Source organism: Scomber scombrus, chromosome 16 (assembly GCF_963691925.1).
Source record: "Scomber scombrus chromosome 16, fScoSco1.1, whole genome shotgun sequence".
NCBI classification, from domain to species: domain Eukaryota; kingdom Metazoa; phylum Chordata; class Actinopteri; order Scombriformes; family Scombridae; genus Scomber; species Scomber scombrus.
The window spans coordinates 9331131-9345671 of NC_084985.1; the positions used below are offsets into that span (position 1 = coordinate 9331131).

At 41.1% G+C, this 14541-nt stretch overlaps 1 protein-coding gene across 2 annotated transcripts; it reads right to left on the reverse strand.

Annotated features, from left to right (window-relative positions):
* Nucleotides 1-419: 419 nt before the first annotated feature.
* On the reverse strand, nucleotides 420-14197 carry tfap2e (transcription factor AP-2 epsilon). Of its 2 annotated transcripts, none has more exons than XM_062435990.1 (7): nucleotides 14159-14197; nucleotides 11361-11798; nucleotides 9236-9290; nucleotides 4909-5140; nucleotides 2939-3057; nucleotides 2274-2412; nucleotides 420-681 (listed from the first exon to the last, which is right to left on the reverse strand). In XM_062435990.1, exons 1-7 carry the CDS (start codon nucleotides 14195-14197, stop codon nucleotides 420-422), a joined length of 1284 nt encoding a protein of 427 aa, XP_062291974.1. The 2 variants fall into 2 exon arrangements, with proteins under 2 accessions (XP_062291974.1, XP_062291975.1); XM_062435991.1 differs by lacking the exon at nucleotides 14159-14197 and adding an exon at nucleotides 13255-13281.
* Nucleotides 14198-14541: the final 344 nt, after the last annotated feature.

The following is a 14541-nucleotide window of genomic DNA, read 5'->3' on the forward strand; positions in this document are numbered from 1 at the left end:
TTTTACCAAATTAAAAAAAAGGGGGGGAGGCAGGGGGGGAGGGAATAAATAAATAAATAAAAACCATAGTGCCATATGCAGGAACTCATCCTGAAGAGATGTTTCGGAGACGCCATCGCGACACAAACCAGCTACTGAGAAGAGAGGTCCATGCGTCATTGAGAGTGAGGTGGTTGTCGAAACACATTACAGTACAGATATCATCATAAACCCCCCCGCCTCCATTTACGACAGGGTCCGCAGAGGTTTCTGGGAGGTAAAAGTCTTTGTCCTGAGGGCGAAAGGTAAAGACACAGAGGGGCCACGAGTCAGTCTGTTTTACCCCCTCTTTTCTCTTACTTTCTGCCGCTCAACCATCCATCAATCAAATCCATCCATCCATCCATCCATCCAACCACACATCTGTCCATCTTCCCCTCTTATTTGCGGTGCTTCATCTCCTTGTCGTGGTGGCTCTTCCCTCCTCCCTCTCCTTTATCCAGCATTTTAATCGCCTCCATCAGGTAGCTCTGGAAAGCAGAGAGCGCGGCGCAGATGGCGGGAGTGCCGAAGCCGTGGGTGAGCAGGCTGAAGTGGGTGAGGCTTCCCTGGACGCCGGGCTCCAGGCAAGGGGTGGGTCGACTGCCGCCCAGCGGAGAGCGGTCCTGGGACATCAGGTCCACAAACTCCTTACAGATCTCCCTGAAGAAGAAGAGAAATGAAGGCGTTAGTTTTTTCAGCTTTTGACAAGCTAGTGTAGGCTCAGTGTCGGCCAAATTATATCCGACAATCACTCAACACCCCTCACCAGCACACAAAACCCCCTCGTTTTAAATAAATCCGGCCTTTACTGAAACTTGAATAAAGTTTTGAGCACCCTCAACACAAAGGCCACTGAGGTTCAGGCCAATTAAGCTACCAAAAAATACAGGGTATGTATATTAATTACAGTACCAGTCAAAAGTCGAAGTTTTGACTGGTACAGCATATGTAATATTTGCCCTTGGACAGTTTTGGAAATCAGATTATGTGAAGAAACACATCAATTTGACATAAAACCCTCATCTTAAGGCCCATTTATTTGGTGATTCTGGAGCTTTCACACATATCTCACAACCTTCCTCTGCAGATGGAGTTTAAAGATCCCCTCCAGACATGTTTTAGGATGTATATAAAATACTCTACTTTGAATAATAATTTGTGCCTAATACGTTTTTTACACACAAAAAAAGTTTAACTATCTCGTTAAAATCCTTAAAACGACATCTCGTCTTTCTCCATTATTAAAAATTCCAAAAACCATGAATATGCAAATATTTTTCTTTTCAATAGTTTAACTGCTGGTTACGAGATGTCTCCTACTTTGCGGAAAAGTGCTTTCGTTTTAATATCACTCTTATAAGTGGACCACAATTGGCTGCAAACTAGTTGTGATGTCACAAATCACACTTGTTTGTAAACACCTCAAACTCACATTTAAAGGTACAGGGTGTAAGATTTGGTGGCATCTAGGGGTGAGGTTGCAGATTACAATCAACTGAATACCCCTCCCCCATCCTCCAAACATGGAGGAGAATCTACAGTGGCTGTGAAATTCACGAAAAACATGAAAGACCGTCTTTAGAGCCATTGCTTGGTTTGTCCCTTCTGGGCTACTGTAGAAACATGGCGGTGCAACATGGCGGGCTCTGTGGAAGAAGACCCGCTCTCTCTGTAGGTATTAAGGGCTTATTCTAAGCTAACGAAAACACAGTAATTCTTATTTTCAGGTGATTATACATCTATTTAAACATACTTTTCTGCTGAGTCTGCTCTGTTAGATGCTTCTAAATTTTCCAGACTGCACCTTTAAGCTGAGTGCAGAGAAACTTGAGTTGATGAATGTGAAAGAATCTGCACATACATCATTCTGCACAGTAAAGCTCAAACATCAATTGAAGGGCGACTTGTTATTGTGAAGTTTTTTTGGTTAAAACAGTGAATTCTGAGGTAAAGAATGAACCAGCGGCCAAGATTTTGTATATGGTTCATGTATGAACTGCTGGTGAACTAATAATTTGCACTCTACCTATTTTTTTATCTTGTTTAGTGTATTTATGTGCAGATTTATCTTAAACTTATACAGCAAATCAAGTTAGTAATTCATCATAGACGCTTTTTTTAAGTACTTCTCCCCAAACACAGTGACTCTTGATGAATTCACTTGTAACTATGCACTAGTTTGCTTTAAAAAATCCTCTTCTAAAAGACTAATACATGACTAAACTGTGCATTAGTATTGATGAAACACTCACTTGGTGGCGAGCAGCATGCTGCGTCGTGTGGGGAGCTGGTCGGGCTCGCTCTGCCTGCACAGATACTCGGCAGTGGCTCTGGCTGGAAACTCTGTCTCGCACACATAACCAAAGTCCCGCGCCAGATGGACAGCTTCACCTGGAGGAGGAGGACAGAAGGAGAGTGAGAAACACAAGTAAGAAAACAGCAGCCACTACCTCCTGTTTGTTAAGACAGAGCTTCGGTTTAGATTTCAAATCAAATAATTATCCATGAAAATGCTTTTTTTCCCAAAAAATAAAACACAATTGACTGCTTTAACCGTTCGGGTCAGGACAGGTCAAGAGATAAACTCTGCCACCACTTTTCTCACTTTCACTAGTCAAATATCCTGCCGCTCTTTGGCTTTTGGAGGCCGACGCAGCTTCGGCTTTTCAAAATGACACCCTCCACTTGTGTGTGAGCAGACGCACGCATTTATGCAGCCATCCATGCTACCACTGTTTATTTGTGCCTGCTCATGCAAGGATTTTTCTATGTAAATACGTGTCTCTATCTGTCAGGATATATGCAGGTCACTGTATGTGTGTATGTGTGTGTATGTGTGTGTGTGTGTGTGTGTGTGTGTGTGTGTGTGTGTGTGTGTGTGTGTGTGTGTGTGTGTGTGTGTGTGTGTTTCCCCTACCCTCTACTAGAGATGTTAGCAGAGTGACGTTGGCTGCCTTGCGTCGCCCGGCGGGCAGGTTGAGGCCAATCTTCTCCAGACGCTCTCTCAGACAGCGGCCACCATTCTTTGACTTCGCCCTGAGGGGGGACAGAGAGACAGAGAGAGCAGTTTTTAGGAGATGGTCCTTGTGAGTGTGTGAGAGTGTGTGTGTGTGTGTGTGTGTGTGTGTGTGTGTGGGTGAGGGAAAACGTGTGTGTGTGTGTGTGTGTGTGTGTGTGTATGTGTGTGTATCCTACTCTGTGTCTGTTTGTCTTTATGAGTTTTGTTGTGGTGCTTTGTGTGAGTGTGGATGGGTTTTGTGTTTTTTCTGTATGTGTGCCTTTATCTCTGTATGTCTGTGTGTGTGTGTGTGTGCGTAAGTGCGTGTGTGTGTGTGTGTGTGTGCGTGTGTTTATGTAAGTGAATGTGAAGAAGCTGAAGTCTCCCTCTGCTTCCTGTCAACACGGATAGTGCCTCGTATTTTCCATTTTTGGCTTCATTTGTGCCTTTTTCTCACTGTTTCTCTTTCCTTTCCCTTTTTCCTCACCCTTTAAATATTGAAATATCTATTTATACAGAAATATTTAAAGGTGTGACTATAATAAGACAGACAGTGATGCATTATTATTACGGTGGAAGATGTTGTAGTCTTAGTTTACAACATTTACAACCATTTTGATCTTTTAATGATGTCCCCTTTAAGGTTTTCAGCCTGCAAACCAAATCATAAAGTTGTTCTTTTGCCCCCGAGGCGGTGCTTCATTAAACCACATTGCTTCTCTTGTGATTTAGTCCCATGACCCATTTTGAGTCCTTAGTACTGGTCCCATAGTTAAATTAAAGTGCTCTTACTGTAAGAAAAAAGAAAACAGAAAAAAAAAAAGGCCCCGGATATATGGATGTATATGGTTTATAACGATGGATTCTCTATTTAGACTGAGTTTATATCTCTGTCGTATGGTTTTTAAAGCATTTTGTCGCTTCCACATTTATAAAATTACATTAAACAAATAAAAATTATTAGTGGATTCCTGCAGTTATTTTGTGATAAATCATAATTTTCTGTAAATCTGCTGACATATAAAACATGTGTGTATTTCCCTAACATTTCCCAAAATCACTTTCAACAACATTCAGAGCACAAACATGAAGTTACTGTTTGAAATCTAAGGAATGAATATATTGTAAATGAGCTCAATAGCATCTTTGGTGACATTGGTAAATGTAAATGATCTCAGTTGTGCTCCTTTATCAAACTGCAGCATTTGATCAACATTAGTTATTCAGGCTTTCTGCTGATGGACAAGTGGCTGTCTCTTCCTCGTCTGTGATGGATTTCTTTGTTTATTTTTGTTTAATACCCGCATTAAATGGTTACTTTAAATGAACTCTTTCATTCTGATTTCCCCAACATCAAAATTGATCCCTTACTGCTATTTTAACTTAAATTCTCAACATCTATATTCAGACAGTTTTCCACAGGAATAAGAGAGATATGGCACTAAACGCAAAAGTGGAACACCAACATCTGTTTTAACCTGAACACAAGTTATTTAAGGCTTTGGCTCCCAAACTAAAACCCATCAAAGTCAGCTAACGACCCCTCATCACAGGTTTATGTGACCAGTCCAACCAAAGACAGCTTTTACCTTCTCAGACTGTTTCATTTGAATAGTTTTAAAGAGTTAAAGTAGTACATCTTTAACGTATTGCATTTGAAGAAAGCACAGATTCGAGAACATTAACATAACTTTGTGTGGCAGACATCTATTTTCTTTCACACTTTCTTAATGCGCTCATAAAGATGTATTTTGCAACCTCTTCTGGGGTCCTTAAATTGGGATTTTCTATCTCAGAGTGTTGCCTCCACACTCCTCCAAGCAACAAGAAAAAACACCAGATCTGAACCCCTTCATCACACCCTCAACATTCCCCCGTCTCCCTCTCACCTGCGGAGGACTCCACCCAGCAGAGAGGCGTTGAGGCACTCAGGCGGGGAGAGGCGTCGCTGCACCTCCCCGACCGTGACCTTGTACTTAGAGGTGGAGCTGAGCAGCGAGAGGCGACCCGGGACCGAACAGAAAACCTCAGCGGGGTTGGACACGGCTCCCATACCCAGACCCTCCTTGCCTAAGGACAAGGCCGACATGGATGAACCGTTGAGCTTAGACGGGATAGGAACTGGAAAAAGAGTGATAGAGAGGAGGAGGAGGAGGAGGAGGAGGAAGAAGGGAAGAAGAAGGTTATTTACATGCATGAATGTTTAAGACAGATTAGACAGAAATGTGAAAAGTTTAAGAGCAACAAAAACCTAAACATGCAGGATAAATGAAGAGGTAAAGAACGAATAAAGATGATAACTCTAAACACATCTCTGCTGCAGTGACAATGGTGTTGTGTGAATGATGGCGTTCTCCTCCCGTCCCGATTAATCTATTCAGTGTAATGTTCTCCCCCACGTCGACAGCTCTAAATCTGGAGCCCTGCTTGTTGACTCTGTTGTTTAAACTGCAGGTGGTTTCGTTTTAACTGCGCATTCTCAAATAGCTTTATTTCACACCTCGAGGAGCTCAATTCACACTCACTTTTCTGCACTGTGGCGAAACTTTTCAAGACTCTGATGCTCGTAGTTTTTCTTACTTTCTACGAGTGCTGTCATTTTTTTATTACCTGTTGCAGCTCCTGTTTTTAAAAGTTGAAGAGGATTTTAAGCTGCCAATCAAATCCCGATGATAATTTATGCTGGCATAGAAACCAGGGTTTATTCGGCTATTCTTTTTCAGTCTCTGTTACATCATCTATTAGAGTGTTAATTATGAGATTATCTCTTAATCCCAAATCCACAAACTATACAGTTGTGTGGGCAGAAATCCTTCAAATTGAGACGACTCAACCTCTTTTGGTGTGACTGTATTTCTGTACTTACTTCTTGTGAGGACCAAAATCCCTCACAAGAAGGATTAAAAGATAAGATAAGTCTTCCTTGCTGGTTTAAGATGCTTTTTAGGATGTTAGGCCTCAGCTTTATCATTAAAAACTCACTTACTGGACTGGGATGTACTCATGCAGATGCTTTTTGTCTCATATACCCGAGTTTTAAGATATCTGTCTTTGAGATTTCTGCAGCACCCAAAATACAGCCGAATTAAATAGAATTTTGTGTGTTTGTAATGTTCACAGCATTAAACCATTAAAATTAAATATCCAAAAATAACTCCTTGTTTCTATTCCAAGAAACAACGTGCTGGTTAACCCACAAATCTCACTGTGTTTTCATTGAAACGACTTCCTACACCAACAAATAGTTCATGTTAATAAAGTGTCTGTGGAAGAGTAATGAGGGAAAATTGTATTATTTAATTGCTGTGAACACCACAAAATGAAATTCTACTAACCTCCATTGCATTAAGGTGGCAGCATAAATCTTAAAACCTGGATACATTCAAGTATCTGCATGACTAGATACCAAAAGAGTTAAGAAAGTGAAACATTTTAAGTATGTTTATAAGCGTTGCAAGCTTTTCTTAAGTGGACAGTGGAGAGATGAATGGAAATAATGGCAGAGAGATGCACCAAAGGCCAGACTCCATTCATGCTTAGCGCCTTAAAGGATAAGTTCATCTTTAAACAACAGTCAGGTGCCCATATGAACATTGAAATGTGTTTCTTGCTGTAATAATTCCTCCTGTTCATACTGACCATTATAACATCCCTTCATGATATGCTTACAATGTAAGTGATAGGGTGCCACAGTGCTCCTTCTGTGCAAAAATGTATTTAACAGTTGATTTAAAGCTAAAATGAAGCTTAATTTGTCCAAATGAGTCAAATCCAGTAGATATCTTTCAACGTTACAGTCTTTTTAGTGCCTAAGTCTCTCTTTTTGTTACTATTCTTCCACTGCAGCTCGACAGGGAAACACTTGTTTTGACTAAGATGGCTGAAGCCTCATTCGTGCTTCAGATACACTTCAGAATATATTTTTTCACTCAAACAAACACTGTGGATTTTGTTCCCAGTCTTACATTGTAAGCACTTTGAAACGTGTCTTTTAATGATCAGTATGAACAGGAGGCAAGCTTACAACAAGCTTTTTTGGGGCATCTGACTGTTTTTTTGAGACAGACTTGAAAGATGTGAACCTCGCCTTTAACTCTAAGCCACTCGGGTCTGATAAAAATACACTGTTTTGTAATTTGGGGGGAATTGACCCTTTAAGTTAAAGCAAAAAACCAAGAAAGGTGCTCACAGTAATGTATATCCATGAATCTGTGTTGCTGCAGTCTCTCCATTCCTGGTCCCTCTGCAATTTATTCACATTATTATCTGTACGACTGTACAGTGGGACGCCGGCTCTCCCCTCGCACTCTGCGGGTGGCCTGTCTGTGACGCCCCGCTATGCAGCAAAGATTCCCCGAACTGACGAAATCTCTTAAAATCCCCTCATTCACAACCAGCTGATCAGCCAGCCGTCGAGGCCACAGAGAGGCCCTCTAAAGCTCTCTAACCCTCTCTCTGTCTCTCCTTTTGTCATCTGTCTGCCCCTCCTTCTTCGCTTATCATCTTTCACTCTCTCTCTCTCGCTTGACTCTTTCTTGTGCCTTACACTCTTTATCTTTCTAACACCCCCCTCCTCCTCACCCTCCTCCTCCATCTCCTTGTCTTTTTTCCCTATACTCTGTCTCGTTCTGTTCTCCCTGCTGGATTTTTCTTATTCATGAGGGCTTTAGGTTTGCTCTGCTATCTGCTGTGACTGCGTGCCGGGGAGATTCTCACTGTGGTAATTGATCAATTCTAAGCGTTTGGCAAACAAGTGGAATCACTGTCGCTTCAGCAAATGACTGCTGGTTCGCAGCAGCAACATTCAAGCACTTTGAATCAGGCTAGAAATGTACAGTATGAGCCTTCTCCTCCTCCTCCTGTTTCTCCTTCTCCTTCTTCTTCCTCCTCAGGGACTTGATTTGGAGAATTACATCCTTGTTTTTCTAAAACTTTAGAGCACGGAGAGGCTCAAACCAGTGAAGTGTCTGGATGGATGGAATATGGAGAAGCAGAAAGCTCAAAATGCACGTTTAGAATATCAATTGTTGTTGTCTATCTTCTGTTTAAATTGCACCTACGAAAAATCCACAATTTTCTCAAAATTAAATAACAAATCTTGAGGAAAACTATTAATAATTGTCTGTGTATGTGCTCATTTAAAGGGCCATTCTCTAAAATATAAAAGGATCCATTATAATAAAGTTTTATTGTGTTTTTAATTCTCTGCTGTCAGTCATTTTATAACACAGCAGGTGTCATCTTTAGATTGTTTCGGGGCAAAGCTTACACACCCGAAACAGACGGTCTATGAAGTCTATGAAGGTTTTTTTTTTTCTTTTTTCTTACGGTATAACACTCCACCAGCTACAAACTTGGATTTTCTAATCGTGCCCCTGTGTCTTATGAAAAGAAGAGGAAGAAGAAAAAAGAAGAGGAAAAAACAGAGAAATCCTGCCACTCAGAATTGGTAATATTAGAGTGATCATACTCTGCAAATTTCCCCACAACTCCTCTTTTATCATGTTCCCCTCCCTTTTTTTCCCCTTGCCCCACTTCTCTTTCCTCTTCACTCTAATCCCTCTCTCTTTCTCTCTCTCTCTTCCTCTCTCTCTCTCTCTCTCTCTCTCTCTCTCTCTCTCTCTTCCTCTCTCTTCCCCTCTCTCTCTCTCTCTTCCTCTCTCTTCCTCTCTCTCTCTCTCTCTCTCTCTCTCTCTCTCTCTCTCTTTCTCTCTCTCTCATATGACCATGAACAGTTCATTAAGAATGTGTGCCTTTGGGGTGAAGTCTGCAGCCGAGTATTAGAGGACTTCTTGACTTCAAATGAAATAGCAAAACAGTGTGTGTGTGTGTGTGTGTGTGTGTGTGTGTGTGTGTGTGTGTGTGTGTGTGTGTGTGTGTGTGTGTGTGTGTGTGTGTGTGTGTGAGAGAGATAGAGAGAGAGAGAGAGAGAGAGAGAGAGAGAGAGAGAGAGAGAGAGAGAGAGAGAGAGAGAGAGAGAGAGAGAGACTGGTGTTGAAGTGCCCCCTAAACACAAAACCCCCTTCAGCATGTATAGCACAATTATATATACTGTAGGTGCACACTTGGACACAAATGCACACATACACACTCAGTCTCTCTCTCTCTCTCTCTCTCTCTCTCTCTCTCTCTCTCTCTCTCTCTCTCTCTCTCTCTCTCCCTCTCTCTCTCCCTACACACACACACACTCGGGCAGAAAGCTCTCCTTCCTCTTACCTTTTTTAATGACAGAGTGGTCGAGGATGCCCAAGGCTGATCCTTCCTCCATTCCCTGTGTCAGACAGACAGACAGTCACTATCATTTATCCACCGGCCTCATAGACAACACACACACACACATATAGATACACACACACCAGCTCTCAGGCCACAGCAAGATGGACGGTCCAACATTTAGTTTCCCCTCACAGCACAGACGAACACCATCCATAACCGAGTAAATAATAAAATCTGTTGCTCAAGTCGAATTCGATTTGGTGCTTTGTGCAAAATGGGGAGCAGACGGTCAAATATGGGGAGTTTTGAGCACGTTTGCAACAGTTCATTCATATTTCTATTGTGCAATTTAAAATGGTAAAAGCATACATGGAAACAAAAGTGTGCGTGCTGTACAATTTAATGTTTAAATCGGAAGGATCTTATAAAAATGTAATATTTTTATGAGCTTCATGTGGGGAAAATCTGATTTTTATGTGCAAAAAAAGTACTTAATTCTAAAATTAAATAATAAATGTGAATGAAAATGAAAACTATTTAAAATAATTAGAGATTTTAATGTATTTTCTATTTTAGCATAAAAATAGTATGTTTCCAATTATGTGATCATCAAAAAAATACTGATATTTCTCCCACTTTATGTCTGTTTATAACAATAGACATGTGAAAAAGGAAATATGATGTAATGCTAATCAAAAGCAAACAGAAAGAATAAATTGAAGCATTTATTTGATCTCTTTCATTCACTGAGGGTAAAATTGTCTTGCTGGGCGACTCTCGGATGTCTCCTTTGTGCTGAATTTATAAGAGGGGTTCAAACGCAAAGGATATAATCCATTAATCAAATAAAAGGTGCTTGTCAAGTGGGAGCGTTTAACAGTAACATGCCCGCGTTGACTCCTCGCTTGGCGCGCCTCTCAAACGTTTCTTCTCCGTTAATGACCGTGCAGATCAATTGGTCTCGGTGTGTTTTTTCTGCGTGGAGGCAACAAACAGCGTCTGCAGCTGCACCTGCTGCATGGAAGCTGACTGCTCAATAAACCATAGAAACTATTCTTCTCTCAGAAACCTGCAGCGGGCAGGCAAAAGGCTGCAGTGTGTGTTTGTAGATTCACTTTGTCTAAGCGATACATCGGTTAATAATCTGAATGCATGGACAGATGAATAATAAAGTGGGGGAAATATCACCAAAAAAAAACCCCACTAAATGTAAGAGTCAGTTCCTCATATTTTCATAAACAGGCATCTTTTTAAATATAAAACCTGTTATAATGCTACTTTTAAATCTACAATGTGAATTTAAGTCATTAAACTGAACTTCTGCCGTAAATATTTGGATTAACACGGAACACATATAAAAAGGAAAATGACGCATCATGTCAGAAAATCCTCATTCAACAGGCAACCTAAATATGACAAATACAATTATTCTTCTAATTTAATTATCCTTATTTTATGAGCTAAAACATAAAATAAAAAATGTTTTTGCATCAATATACAATCTAATATTTCAAGCCTGTCATCTCACTTCAACAATATAACATTAAACTGTTTTATATTTTAATCTGAAATAAGCAGACACATAAATATGTCACATGATTTTTTTTTTTTTTTTTTTTTTTGGGGGGGGGGGGGGGGGGGTCAATTTTGTTTAATAGGTTGAAGATGTGCTGAAGTTGTTTTTTAAATAACAGGTAACTTCCGATTTTACAAAATTAATGAAATGATTAATAAAATGAAGTAACTGTTAATTATGTTTTTACTTTAAATCCATTTTATTAATGAAAGCTATTTCTTCATAAATTGTCTTCGTGGAGGGAAAAAAAGGAAATGGAGGATAAATTGCCTGAAGGCCTTTTTTACCAACTAGCACGTATTTCTTGAGCTTTAGAGATATTTTTGCACCCATTTCTCCATGTTGGTGTTTTATTTTAAGGGAATTAAAAATAAACAAATTTAAAGACACAAGAACAGATTTTAATAAATATATATATATATATATTATAGACTTTATGTTTGTGCGCCCTGATCCTGCACCGAGTGACTTTTACGCACGGTCTCTCAATGCTCAGCAACATCTAAGCAACACACACACAAAAAAGGAAAAGCAAACATTTTTAATCACCTGAAGATCTTCCAGGCCGTGATGTCCCAGGTGCATCCCGAGAGGACCGTCCCCGAGAGCTGCAGCCCCTTCCCCGAGACCGTGGAGGAGCCGAGGGACAGCTGGATACTCCCGCCGGGGGTCGAGGCTCAGAGCCCGGTGAGACTGTGACAAGAGCCCCCCATCGTCGGAGCGCGACCTCTGCGAGTGCCATGCTTGCTGATGCTGATGGATGGAGTTGATGGAGGGGTAAGGGTCTGACAGGTGGGAATACGTGTCCTGGCTCTGGGAGTATGGCAGGGAAGACTGGGGGTACGGTGGAGGGAAGTACGGAGGCTGGAAGTCGGAGGCCGGAGTGTGGCAGAGCGGGGGAGCCGAAGAGTAGGCGGCCTGGTTCAGGGAGGACAGCTGGGAGAGGCGCCCACTCGGCGAGGAGCCGCTTAGTCCGTCTGCGCGGTCCTGTGGAAGAAAAAAGAAAATCACATAAAGTTTCCTTCATATCAGGAGCTCAGAGTCCTTATCAAACTATTTCCCAAAGGTGCAAAAACGGGACTAACTATTGCATCAAATGTCAGATAGACTCAAGAAGTTAGGAATTGAATTAAAACTAAAGCATAAATCACAAGAGCTACTCAAGATTAAAGGGAGTCTACAGACATAAAACACAAACTTAAATATATATATATATAAACTATTTTAATGTAGTACAAAACAGAAATAACCCATAAATAAATGTGTGTCCTTTTTTAAATATTTAAATCAGGGCTGGAAATAGCAGCAGCGCTTGAAGTGATGCGCGCTGATGGCAGGAGAAGCCTTTGGCATCGCTGCTGAACAGTGTCAGAAAGGTCACGGCCACCAAGAAGCTGCACAAAGGACAGGTAGTGCACAACAACAACAACAACACGTCGCTCCGGGAGGGGGGGCACATCTGTAAATAATCTGTCAGGGTGGCAACTAAACCCCACTAAACCCCCCCCCCTCTACAACTAAAAAAATACCAGCAGGTTGAGCACAAGACGCAAGAAAAAAGCCAAATGTGATGTTGTTAGAAGTTTGGCCTTCTTAATGTAACAGGAGAGCATGTTGTGTTATTCATCAGTGTGTGTAAAAACATGTAATCCACTAGCCTACATTTCAGCTCTCACATACATCCTGATAAAATTGGATTTTTTTAAAGCTGGGTCACCCAGATCAATGCTGTTGTGGAACAATGTCCATTATCTGCCAGGTTCAAAGCGCACACACACATACACACACACATTTATCTGTCATCCATCAACCCACACTGTGCTTTTTTCCTCATTTTATTCTAACAGAGTTTAAATTTAAAGCTGTAAAAACTCAATGGCACCCCCGCAGAAGGATGATCATTCTCTATTTCATGTCACAGTTTCTTTCGCAGTAAGTGGACACTTCACTGTCAGTCGGTCTCATTGCTGTGACACAACGCAGACAAAGACCATCTCCACGGACAGATGCGCGGCGCCGCCACTCTGAACTCAGTGTCACATAGCTGTTTTGGGAAGTATGAACACTTGTCATTCATCATACTACTGGAAAGCAAAGGAAAATTAAGATTTACCTAATTTAAATTAAAAAGAAAAGTATGCAAAAAAAAAAGAGCACCAAGTATCGTTATTCTCCACAAACTGACACTTGATGTCACATGTCTAAAAATGTAACACACTGATCAACTCAGTCTTTTCTTTATAATATAAACTAACTTATATAATTTGCTCGATATAAGCTGATTTAAGCGATCATAGCAAATTGGATGCATTATTTTTTCAGCTTTATTGAACTAACATCAAGCACAGAGAATAAACTCTTTAAATATTAAGTTACATTAAGGATGGCATTGTTGATGATAATATTAAAAATATATATAAATATGAGGCTGTGCCAAACTCACCATAGCCGAATAGGTGTGGATTAACATCTGGACCACTCTGGATACCCCAAATTTAAAATTCAACAAGACCCGAAGGCTTCCAGTCACTGAAAGATGTCACCAAATGCTCCGAGATGTAATCCAGGCTGGTTTAACGCTCCATTAAAGTCAACGTTGTTATTTACGTTTTCCACCTTTTTATCTCGATGTTTCACGGAAGCTTCTTTACGCGCAAATGAAAAAGCTGCTGCCAGATATACACAACAAGCGCTCACAACACACACGGAGTCCTCTCCAGTTTCTCCATGAGCTCACTACTTATAGGTTTTGCGCGCACCCGGCAGAATGAGGGGAGGGGTCGACAGGGTCCACTTCTCTTAAAGAGATATATTCATTCAATTACTGGTCGTTAACGCGCACGCACGCACGCACAAACACACACACACACGGGCTGTTACTTTTACATTTACTGTTTTGTTTCCTTTAGGGGAAAAAAAGAAGAAAAGACCAACACTGGATTTTATTTCAGGTTTTTACGCACGAGTGACACTATGAAAAACTATTTTGACATAAGTAAGAAATGAGAAAAAAACCCTCCAAATTTCAAACATTAAAATTCATATTTTCGCTGATTTTTGTCGCTTTTACGCAGTTATCCAAATCCTTCTGGTCAAAAAAATCTTTGAAGTTTTCAGCTTTTAAAACTTCAAAGAGTGTCTTTTCCAAAGCTCACAAGTTAAAAAAAAATGGACTGAATTATTTTCTGAGCTTAGATCCTCCTTAAAATTAAAAAAAAAAAAAAAAAGACAAACAGGTCCAAACGTGTGCAGCCTTTTACGCAGAACTTACTGCTGCATGTACGAATGAGAACAGAAAAGTTGTTGGTGTGTCTCTCTTTTTCTTTCTTTCTCTTTTTTTTTGTTACCTGCGGGCCGCCGGTCTTGGTTCGGGATTTCCAGAGCATGGTGCCGCCGATGGGGCTTCGGTCAGGCTGTCAGGCTGCAGCTGAGGGGTTAATGTGACGCGTCGGATGGAGATGGAGAGGAGACGGGCTGAGGGTGCAGAGAGGAGTGAGTTAGTTAGAGAGGCGATGCAAGAGTTTGTATGGATGAGTCAGAACAGAAAAAAGAGGGGTGTTGGTGAGGGAGGGGGGGTAAAAAGAGTGAGGGCGGGAGGTGACAGGAGTTGAGGAGGAGGGGGGGCGGGGGGTAGCTGCAAAACTTTTTCATGGGTTGTGATGCACTATAGAATCAGGGGTGAAGTAGTGAATGGAGAAAAAAAGGCTGACCGGTCATGATCACAAGGAAG